We start from the raw sequence: 12,015 nt of genomic DNA on the forward strand, positions 1-12,015 counted from the left end.
GTGGATATGTGGAATGCTCTGCCCCAGAAGGCAGTGGAGGCCAAGTCTCTGGATGCAATCAAGAGAGAGTTAGATAGAGCTCTTATAGATAGCGGGGTCGAGGGCAGGAACGGGGTACTGATTGTGCATGATCAGCCATGATCACAGTGAATGGTGGTGCTGGCTAGAAGGGCCAAATGGTCTACTCCTGCACCTATTGTCTATTGTCTATCATTTATTTGGAGACAGAGAGTGGAACAGGCCCTTGTGGCCCAATGAACCGTGTCACCCAGCAGCCCATTATTTAACCTTAGTCCATTCTCAGGACAATTTACAATGAACCTACTAATCGGTATGTCTTTGGACGGTGGGAGGAAGCTGGAGCGCCCGGAGGAAACTCACGCGCTCACAGGGAGAACGTAGAGACTCATTACGGACGGCGCCAGAACTGAACTCTGAACTCCAACTGTAATAGCGTAACAGTTTCACGCTCACCGCTGTGCTACCGTGGCACCCTGTCTCCTGCCCGTTGAGAGGGGCAGGGAAGAGCGAATGTCCAGGGTGGTGGCGTCTTCTCACTGCCCCGGTAAAGCAGCTGGCATATTCAAAGCCCCCGCCCGCCCTGGAGATCCTCTCTTCTCCTGTCACCCGTCAGGCAGAAGATGCAAAGGCCTGAGAGCACGTACCATCAGGCTCAAGGACAGTCTATCCGACAGTTACCAGACTTTTCAATGGACCTCTTGTACGATAAGATAAGACTCTCGATCTTGCACTCTGCCTCACTGTGATCCTGCACTTCATTGTTGACTAGCACTGCACTTTCTGTTACAGTTCATTCTGCGTTCAGCTGTTGTTTTAACCTGCGCCCGCAGAGCTCAGCGATAGGCTCAGCGCACTGTGTAACGATTTGATCCGTATGAACAGCGTGCAAGACAAGCTTCTCGCCGTATCTTGGTGCACGTGACAGCAATAAACCAACTTCAACAAATTAACCAGGAATCGTACACAAGAGAAAATCTACAGGTGCTGGAAATCCAGAGCAACACACACAAAATATTGGAGGGAATGAATAAACAGTCAACCTTTCGGGCCGATACCCTTCATCAGGACTGAGAGTGAACTGGGAAGACTATGGGCTGGTAGTTCCACTCTCTTGTTTGTAAGGGTTCAATGTGGACTGGAGAGTTACCCAAAAAAGTTTTTCAGAGTTGTAGAGTGTCACACAAAATCACAGCTCTGAAACAGACCCTTTGGCCCATCTAGTCCATGCTGAAACTATTTCAACTGCCTAGTCCCATCGACCTGCATGTCCAAGTACCAAACCAAACTTTGCTTAAATGTTGAAATCGAGCTCAAATGTTTGTGTTGGCAGCTTGTAATGCACTCTCAAGACCCTCTGAGTGAAGAAGTTTCCTTTTATCCTTAACCCATGACCTCTGATTCTAGTGTCACCCACCTTCAGTAGAAAAACTCCTTCTATACCCTCATCATTAGATGGCACACGTTCCACATCATCCCTTAACTTCAATAATAACCCAAACAGGCTGATAGCAGAACAAACAGCTCTTACAATAAATACCTACAGCATAAACTGGTGCCAAGCTGTATGGGTCCTAATTCCCTTCCCTTGGTCAACATCGGTGGCGTGGAGAGGGGAGACTTGCAGCTTGGGCAACTGCTGGTCTTCCATTAAAAAAACCCTGCCCAGGCTTGAGCCCTGGAAACTTTCCAAGGTGCAAATCCATGGTCTATCGAGACTAACGGAGGCCTACAAAGATGTGAACCAGGGCATTCCAAGTATAATTTGGAAGGATGCTGCACCAAACCAGACAGTAATGGCTGATGTGAGGAAGTTCTCTGTGATGGCAGTGTAGAATTGCACCAGTTTGTTCTGGAGAAGATCGGCCACAAGAAGTGCTGAGCCTTTTTGTTAATGAGGGAGATATGGCTCTCCCATGAGAGGTCCTGTGAAATAACGATGCCCAGAAACCTGAATGTTGAAAAGTTGCTAACTGTAGAGTTGTTGATGATGAGAGGGGATGCATTTCTCCTGAAGTTGATATGCATCTCCACGGTTTTGAGGGCATGAAGCAACACACTTCCCCAAGAAGACCACAATCTTGTCACGGGGTTCGGAGGCTTGCGTGCCTCAGTGGCCTGGAGAGTTATGCTGGCTAGAATCTTCGGCTCTTGGTCGGGTCACCCATGCTAAACAGGTCAAAGGGTAGAGGCCAGACAGAGGGTGGTCCACCGGTCCTCCAGGTGCGGGGGTTCAGCTCAGGGCCAACAACCCTGACTGGTCAAACGAAAAAGCAGCAATGAAAAATCCTTCTACATCTGTGTGAAATGGTTTGGGCAGGCAGAGATGGAGGACCTTCATTGCTATCCTAAATGCCAGCCGTGTAATGGGCGGTAAGTAAGTGGCTCCAAGTTACTGTGCTTGAGGTACAACGCAGTAACGAGCCTTGTTCGTCCACGTTGACCGATCTACGTCAGCGTGTGGCTTTCCTGTCAAATCCCTCAGAGTCACAGAGCAATACAGCACAGGTCCAGGCCGTTTGGCCCAACCAGTTCATGCTGACCGTGGTGGCCACACAGCCTGTGTTTGGCCCATTGCCTCTCTAAGCCCTATCCCTCCATGGACCTTCTTTAAACTTGGGTTCTAGGGAAAGGTTAGGACTCCTGGAGTGTGGGGGAATGAGTGGAGATTCGGTGGAGGTATATAAAATTATGAGGGATATAGACAGGGTAAATGTAGGCAGGTTTTTTCTACTGAGGTTGTGCGAGACTAGGTTAAGGAGGAAAGGGGAATGTGAGGGGGAGCCTCTTCGTTCAGAGTGTGGAACAAACTGCCCCAGTGGAGGTGGTGGATGCAGGTTCGATTTAGGGGAAGCTTGGAGATGGACGGGAGGGCTGTGGTCGACGGGACTAGGCAGGGGCCAGATGGGCTTAAGGGCCTGTTTCTGTGTGGAGTTAGACCCTCTAACTTCTTCTCGTTGAGAGGGAAACGCAATGCTCGAGTGAGGTTGTTCCGGGGTGAGCTTCAGGAGCCGACCTTCCCAGGTGGGCGCTCCCCTTGGCCAGCCTCTGAGGGGCCCACTTATCCGCGGAACGGAGGGCCGTCCATTCGGAACGGAGATGAGGACGAGCTTCTTTAGCCAGTGGGTGGTGAATCTGTGGAATTCATTGCCACAGATGGGTGTGGAGGGGGTGGAGACAGCTGTGGGGGCGGGGGGGGGGGTACAAGTCATTGAGAATATTTAAGGAAGAGGTTGATTAGTCAGAGTGTCAAAGGTTACGGGGAGAAGGCAGGAGAATGGGGTTGAGCGGGATAATAAATCAGCCCTGATGGAATGGCGGAGCAGACGATGGCCTAGTTCTGCAGCTATGAATGATGATCTTAATGGTTGTTTCAAAGCCAAGGATGTTAGAATTCCATCAGACGTGCTGGGTAGACAGAGCAATTAAATGCTATCTTCTTCTTGGTTAAGTTACTGGATTAATAAGCAACGCCTAGGCTAATGAACTGGAAACCAGACGTTAAGTACCACTGAGGGAATTTAAATCTCAGTAATTGAATCTTTTAAGTTAAAACAAAACCGAGCATCAGTAATGGTGGTCAGTAAATTACCAGGTTTTATCTTTAATTTGGAGATACATCTTGGTAACAGGCCATTCCTGCCCATCGAGCCCACATCGCCCAATTATACCCATCTGACCAATTAACCTCTAACTCATACGTCCCTGGAATGTACTGTTTTATTGAGATACAGTGTGGAGCAGGCCTTTTGGGCTCTTTAAGCCTCACCGCCCAGCACTCCTTCCACTTAATCCCAGCCTAATCACGGGACAATTTACAATGACCAGTTAACCTACCAACCGGGATGTCTTTGGACTGTGGGAGGAAACCGGAGCACCCGGAGGAAACCCACACAGTCCTGGGGGGAGCATACAAACTCTCTCCAGGCGGCGGCGGGAACTGAGCCCGGGTTTCTGGCACTGTAATAGTTGCGCTAACCACTATATTGAATGCCGGGCTGTGATCGATAAAGAGCATCCTGATGTATGCATCTTTACTGTCCGGATGTTCCAGGGTCGAGTGAAGAGCCATTGAGATGGCATCTGCTGTGATGATAGGCAAATTGGAGCAGATCCAAGTTGCTTCTCAGGCGGGAGTTGATATGTTTCATCACCACCCTCTCAAAACACTTCATCACAGCGGCTGTAAGTGCTACTGGACGATAGGCATTGAGGCAGGTTACTACGTTCTTAGCACCAGGTATAAGTGAACTCTGCTTGGAGCAGCTGGGGGGGTCCCTCAGATTGCCAAAGTGAGTGGTTAAAGACCTCAGTGAACACTCTGGCCAGTTTACAAGAGGGATTGAATGGTAAATTGGTTTATCATTGTCAAATGTACTGAGGTATGATGAAAAATTTCTTTGCATAGAGGTTATTTCATCACAACTGTGCACTGAGGTAGTCCGTGGAAAACAAGACTAGAATGCAGAGTAAAGAGTTATAGTTACAGTGTAAGTCCAGTGCAGGGAGACAATAAGTTCACAATGAGGTAGAGTGTGAGGTCAAGAGTCCGTCATATTGTTCCAGGGGACCCTGGTCTTATAGCAGTGAGATAGAAGTTCAAAGGTTCAATTTAAAATCAGAGGATGTACACAGTACACAATATGAAATTCTTACTCTTCACAGACATCCACGAAACAAGAAAAACCCTAAAGAATGAGTGACAGAAACATCAGCATCACAAATACCCCCTCCCCCTCCCACGTACAAGCAACGGCAGAAGTATTGACTCCCCCCCCCCGCACTGTAATAGCAAAGCCCCTGAAGCCCCATGATCTAGAGTCCATCCCAACACGTTGGTATCTCAGACAGGGGCTCTCACGAGCGACGGAGAGACGAACGAGGGCGAGGGACCAGCAGCTCGCTGCTTCGATCCGCCACCAGGTCACAGCTAGGTAGATTGTGGGGCCAAAAGGTCCATCTTATCGTACAAGAGGTCCGTTGAAGACTCTGATAACAGCGGGATAGAAGCTGCCCTTGATCCCGGTGGTAGGTGGTTTCAGGAGTTTGTACCTTCTTCCTGTTGCGGGGGTGGTTGGTGGGGGTGTGGAGAGAATATCTCAGGTAGGTGGGTAGTGTCTTTGATTATGCTGGCTGTTTACTGAGGAACCACAGGGACCATGGAGGAAGGCTGGTTTCCATGAATGGCCTTTGGTTCATGTAAAGAACATGTACTGTGACCGGTTCGACCCATGGAGGCAAGGGTGGGAACCTCTGCCTTGCACTTGCAGTAATTCCTGGGACACAGCTCAGCACATCATGGGATCCAACCTCCCTCTGCCTACACTTCTCACTGCGTCATCAAAGACGCTATCAACCCCGACAATCTCTCTTCTCCCCTCTCCTGTCAGGCAGAAAATACAAAAGCCTGAAAGCACGTCCCACCAGGCTCAAGGACAGCCTCTACTCTGCTGTTATCAGACTATTGAACGGACCTCTGGTACGATAAGATGGACTGCTAACCTCACAATCTACTTGGTATGATATTGCACATTATCGTTTACCTGCACTGCTCTTTTCTGGTAGAAGGTACAAGAGCCTCAGGACTCACAGGACAAGTTACTACCCCCCAACCATCAGGCTCTTGAACAAAAAGGGATAACTACACTCAATTGCCCATCCATTGAGATGTTCCCACAACCAATGATCACACTTTAAGGACTCTTTATCTCATGTTCTCGTTATTTATTGCTATTTATTTATATTTGCGTTTGCACAGTTTGTTGCCTTCTGCACTCTGGTTGATCTTTCATTGATCCTGTTACAGTTACTATTCCATAGATTTGCTGTGTATGCACACAGGACAATGAATCTCAGGGTTGGATATGCTGACGTATATGAGTACTCTGATAATAAAATTTACTTTGAACTTTACACTTCATTCTGCATCGTTGTTGTTTTACTCTGTTCTGCCTCAGTGCTCTGTGTAATGATCTGATTTGTACGAACAGTTTGCAAGAGAAGCTCTTCACTGTATCTCGGTACATGTGACAATAATAAATCAATACCGATACCGATGCTGTTGTTCAGATGGGGAAGTTTGACCCCTGACTCTCACAGGGGGGGGTCATAGGGGATCATAGCCCTTCCTTCCTCGCTTCTGAGAGTTAATTTCTCCATTAAGCACAAACAGTTAACCTCTGTCTTTTCTTTCATTCCTTGTGATCTCAACTAATTAATTCCCCTGACATTCAGTGTGAAGTAATGGTGTTTGAGAGGAATACGCTCTCTGCCTGAGCCTGCCTCCCTCCCAAACCTTTTGAGCTTAGACCTTACAGGGAAACACAAAGATGAGACCGTTAACCCTTTCTGGATATCTATTGGGTGGGGGTATTGCAATATTTATTTGCTGGTGACATTCTATTCTCTACTGACTGCAAGACAAAATATCAATATACAGTACTATATAGCTATGGCGCTTAAGAAATTGTATTTGTCAATGTGGAGCGGACAGTGAGTTTATAAATATGGTGGGAGCAAAGGATGTTGGGAATGGCGAGGGTGGAGCACCGTGGGAGAGGCGTGGGACAGGAGGCAGAGAAGGAGTGCCGGGGCAGAGGGTGGCACAGGTGCAGACACACCCAGCCCTGAGACACCAGGCAAGGTCATCTGATTCCAAACAATTGGTTTATTGATCATTACAAGATGTCTCTCTGGTGCTTCCCTCTCCCTTCCCCTTTTCCCAACCGTGATCCCCCTCTCCCTGCCCCCTTCCCACTCTCAGTCCACGATAGAAACCCAGATCAGAATGAGGTTTATCATCACTTACATTTATCATGAAATTTGTTTTTTTCTTCATGGCAACAGTACAGTGCAATACATAAAATTACGACAGTACTGTGTAAAAGTCTTAGGCACCCTGGCTATATATATATGTGCCTTAGACTTTTGGACAGAACTGAACTCTAAGTGAGAGGATACAGAGTAGTGGGTTGGAGCAAAGTAATGCTGAACATAGACACAAGAGGTACTGCAGAAGACTGAAATCCAAAACAACACGCACAAAATGCTGGAGGAACCCAGCAGGCCAGTCAGCATCTATGGAGAGGAATAAATTTTCAGGCTGGCCATCACCAGGACTCCTGAAGTTTATGTCCATAGATCCTTCGAGGTAGGACACATCAATTGGTGGTTTAAAAGCTCCAGAGAACTCTTCCCTTTTTAGGCAAAGTCACAGGATATGAAAGGAAGGAGGCTCGAATGAAAGACTAAGGCTGATTAAGTGCTGTCTACAGTTCAGGTCACCTCATTACAGGAGGGGCGTGACTGTACTGGAGACAGTGTGGAGGAGATTCACATCGAGGCTGAAAAATAACAGCTCTGAGGAAAGTTTGGATAAGGATGCAGAAAAAGATGAGCTTTATTTCAAAGGTACATTTAATGTCGGGGAAATGTATGCAATGTACATCCTGAAATGCTTTTTCTTCGCAAACTTCCACAAAAAACAGAGGAGTGTCCCGAAGAATGAGCGGCAGTTAAATGTGGGAACCCCAAAGTCCCTCCCATGCATAAGCGGCAGCAAGCAACAATCCCCATGCATTTGTCACCCATACATTGGGACACGCAGTGGAATGTGCCGCTTGTGCTGGGACCAGCCTGCAAGTGTCTCCACGCTTCCAGCGCCCACAACCCCCTAACGCTCCTGAAGGAGGGCCTCAGCTCAGAGCGCCGGCCGCTTATTCACCTCCGCCGGCGCTGCCTGACCTGCTGAGTTCCTCCGGCGCTTTGCGTCTGCGTCTAACACGAAGCTGTACATCTCAGGAACGTGCGGAGCTCCCAAAGGAAAGCCGCCACGGGGGGGATGCGAAAACTCACAAACAGAAAGCCGCTCGGAGACTAAGCATAGCGGGTTGACACTGCGCTATCCACGATATCGAAGTTCCGAAAGTTCGAAAGAGTGCGTTTAAGAAACCAGGATAGACAAACAAATCTTGTTGCGATAAAAACGCTAACGAAATTAAAATTAGCAATGTCACGTACTAAGGCGTAATAGCGATCCAGTTAGTTTTTGAACAATAATGTCCCAATTAGCATACTTAAACAAAGTGGTCAACGAAAAGAAAATCATCCCCAGCTCGCCTTTGCCTCTAACTACACCAGACTAAACTTACCGAAAGACCGAGAGAGAATACGTCTACTCATTGGTAACACAAAGTCCGCTGCAGATGCTGCGGTCAAAGCAACGCGTAGAACAAGCTGGAGGAACTCAGCAGGTCGGGCAGCATCCGTGGAAACGAACAACACGCTGACAAAGGGTCTCGGCCCGAAACGTTGACTGTTGGTTTTCACGGATGCTGCCCGACCTGCTGAGTTCCTCCAGCGTGTTGTACGTGTTATGTATACTCATTTGCTTCTCCCACACCCCAACCCACGTGACAGTTTACCACTATAAAACCACAACAGAAAATACAATACTGGCAGAAAAGTGAGTAGATGGCTCCTACGTTGCTTATAGACAATGGCGGGTAGTAAACTAATCTCTCTGTTAACGCTGTAAAGCCTTACGTTACTGTGCCGCTCCTGGGATTGATCGATCTTGTATGGGACAGAGGAGGTCAGGGGGAGAATTAATCGAGGTGTATATAATTATTGGCGGCTGAGGTAGTATATGGAGTAAGGGGGGAAGGGCCACTCCTCTCGTGCCTGTGGAGGTGGTTTTAGGGGTTTCTGCTGGCTGCTCGTTGTGCAGAACCTCCTGGGAATTATGGGGGCTGCAATGAAAAGAGACTTCAGGACTGATGCACCATCAATAACTCTTGGAGACGTGAGGCGAGATATCGGCTTTTATTGGCTGGAAGAAAGAACAAGCAGCAATTGACCACCACACTACATCCTGGAGACTGAGGCCGGGGCTGTGTCTCCAATCGCCTTTATACCGGGGCCTATGGGAGGAGGCACAGTCAGTGGAAGGAGCCACAGGAGCAGTCAGCGGGGGTTGGGGGGGGGGCGTGTCCAGACAGGTATATGTAGTTCACCACAAGGACCGACACAGAGCCTCCAGATGGCGGAGGACCAAGAGGTGTGACCTGGGCACCCGAGCCAGGGCCTGACCAACCCTGGCTGGGTCGCCTGGGCGACAGTGTCAGGTGTTGGAAGACCCGAAATACCCGAGGACCCCAGGTTACATCACTGATGATGTGTCCCGATGCACCTTAGGATGCATCTCAACATCCAAGGGTTCAAAAGCAAGGGGGCATGGATTGTTGGATTTGAAAGGGAGAGGAGGACATATCCTTTCATCCAGACGGGCAGAATTAGAACTAGGTTTAATATCAGCGACACAGGAAGTGAAATTTGTTGTTTTGCAGCAGCAGTACATCGAAATGCCCATAAGACCATAAAAGGTAAATTAATAGTGTGTAAAAAAAGAGCAAAATTGTGAATGAGTGTTCATGGACCATTCAGAAATCTGATGGTGAAGGGAAGGTAAAGCTGAAGAAACAGGTTTGTCACTTGTACATTGAAACTTACAGTGAAATGCGTCGTTCGCCTTAAATCAAATCAGTGAAGATTGTGAGAAGTGTCACCACGCTTCTGGCACCAACGTAGCACACCCATATTGTTGATATCTCTTTCTTCCCTTTTCAGGGTTCTTTTGAAGACACTGTGACTTTGGTTGCGAGCAGGAATGGGACAATGTCTCAGGGCCTCACGACCGGCCGCTTTCTGATATCCCAAGAACGCGGCCCGGAAGACGAGTGTGCCTTCAGAGCTGGATTTCCGTGGCTCTGCAGATGGGCTGATTCTTGGCCGGTGCCCCTGACGGAGTCGTCGCGGGAGAACACGGAACGTCGAGAGCAGCGGGTTAGCTGCCGAGGGTTGAGCGTCCAGAGATGTGGGCCTCGGGGCCCATTCTCTGGGCTCAGAGCTCGGAGAAAGCGACGCAACAGAGTTTTAACATCGTAAATCAGCGAGTTGTTCGTTATGTCTCCCCTCTCGCTGTGAAAACGGGGGGCACCTCTTTTTCCCTTATTAGGAGAGGGAGCCTGTGGGATGTCGAATACCGGGTGAACGAGTAGTCTTTGGGGTACTGCAAGTCTGTGTCTTAACCGATGCTTTGCTGCACGCTCGAGTGCTCGGAGGGGGGGGTGCAATGCTTTTTTTTTCCTGGTGGGGCATCGTTGCCTCGCTGCTGCTTGTGCGTGGGAGGGGGGAGCTGGGGGGGGGGACTTTGGGGTTCTAACGTTTAACAGTTACTCATTCTTTGGGGCACTGCTCTGTTTTCATGGATGTTTGCAAAGAAAAAGAATCTCAGGATGTATATTGTATACATTTCCCTAACCTGTTGAAGCATATCTTACTGAATTAATCCTCACTGTACATCTTTAGAATGTTGCCTGCACATCTTCGGGCTCCACTGGACAACAAAGACTTTGCTCCTTGAATACTTTTGTCGCTGTTGCTGCTCCTCTTCACGCATCGGGCAGCACTTTTGCCGTTTCCGTAGCATTCGACTGTTTTTACGAGGTCGAGTCGCTAGCTTGACGCTCAACCCAACACAGATGGAAAGTGTGCAAGGAGCCGGCAGGATTCAAATTTGAAAGCTCTGTGCCATTGGCATTACACCACCAGCTGGCTAGAATACTTTTGGGTGTAGCTTATGAATTTTGGGCTGCTGATCATGAAAATCACCATGAAATTACCCCCCTCACCATAAAATTACCCTATCACCATGAAATTACCCCATCACCATAAAATTACCCTATCACCATGAGATTACCCTATCACCATGAAATTACCCTATCACGCACCATTTTTCTAAAAAAAATCACCTTGATTTGTTATTTCAATTCATTATTCAAGTCAGAATAACTGCTACCAACATTAGGGAAGGTGTTTTTGTTGGTCCGCAAATCAAACAGGTCATCAACAACAGGCAATTTGAAGAACCTCTAGTGAGACCGGAGAAAATCACACGGAAGGCATTCAAGGACGTTATTGAAAATTTTCTTGGCAACTACAGAGCACCAAACTACCTGCAGCTGGTTGACAACATGCTTCAAGCATACAAAACCATGAAGTGCAACTTGTCACTAAAGATTCATTTTCTGCATTCCCATTTAGACTTCTTCCCTGCAAATCTTGGCGCTGTCGGTGACGAGCACGGTGAAAGGTTTCACCAGGACATTGAGGTCATGGAGAAACGGAATCAGGGCAACTAGAATCCATCAATACTGGCTGATTATTGTTGGACACTTCAGCGAGAAGCCTCAGACATTGAGTACAAACGAAAATCAGCAACAAAGCATTTTTAGCTTAGACGAACTAATGCAAAGTGTCAGCACTGTTTTGCGATTAAATACATTATATTGAATAAAAGTTAATTTCCTGTTTCTCCAAATTCCTACGTCATACAAGTAGTCTGATATTACATTTCCGTTCAGCTTCAGGTGATCTATCACAGACAAAAAAAAAGAAATTTCAGAAGTAGCAACACGTTGTTGTCCAGTGGTGATAATGAGAAGTGGACACTGAATTGAATTGACTTGATTCCTTACATCCTTCACATACATGAGGAGTAAAAATCCTTACGTTATGTCTCCATCTGAATGCGCAATGTGCAATCATAGTAATTTATAATATTCCAGATGATGAAGTTCCTTAATGACGGAAGGGGGACTTGTGCCTGTGATGGAGACGTAGAGAGTCAGTGGGCAACAAGTTCCCAGCCCTGTCCCCGAGTCCAGCTAAACCTCTCCCCTTTGCCCGCGGGTGGGTCCTCCCCCTTACCTGGCTCGGGGGTCTCGGCCAGTGAGGAGGAAGACGTCGAACTTGCCCCGTCCTCGGCGGGGGCCTGGGAGCTATGACCGCGGCTGCTCGGCACTTTCAGACCCAGCTGCTCCGCCACCTCAACGTGATCGCCAGGGTGAATGTAGTCGAAGATGCTGCTGCCTGTTAGTTCCACCTGGGCAAGAAAGAAGATATAAACGGGGGCAAACGTGCAAGGGTTAATGATGA

The 12,015-nt window shown here is 48.1% G+C and overlaps 1 protein-coding gene across 4 annotated transcripts in view; it reads right to left on the bottom strand.

The window, feature by feature from the left end:
- Positions 1-12,015, bottom strand: part of npas1 (neuronal PAS domain protein 1) — a 625,083-nt gene that overhangs the window by 60,004 nt on the left and 553,064 nt on the right. For all 4 annotated transcript variants that reach the window (XM_073029337.1, XM_073029338.1, XM_073029340.1 and 1 more), the window contains exon 6: positions 11,788-11,962. In XM_073029337.1, coding sequence (XP_072885438.1) covers positions 11,788-11,962 — 175 coding nt within the window. The remainder of the gene's footprint in view (positions 1-11,787; positions 11,963-12,015) is intronic.

This window comes from Hemitrygon akajei, chromosome 25 (assembly GCF_048418815.1).
Source record: "Hemitrygon akajei chromosome 25, sHemAka1.3, whole genome shotgun sequence".
Classification (NCBI taxonomy): domain Eukaryota; kingdom Metazoa; phylum Chordata; class Chondrichthyes; order Myliobatiformes; family Dasyatidae; genus Hemitrygon; species Hemitrygon akajei.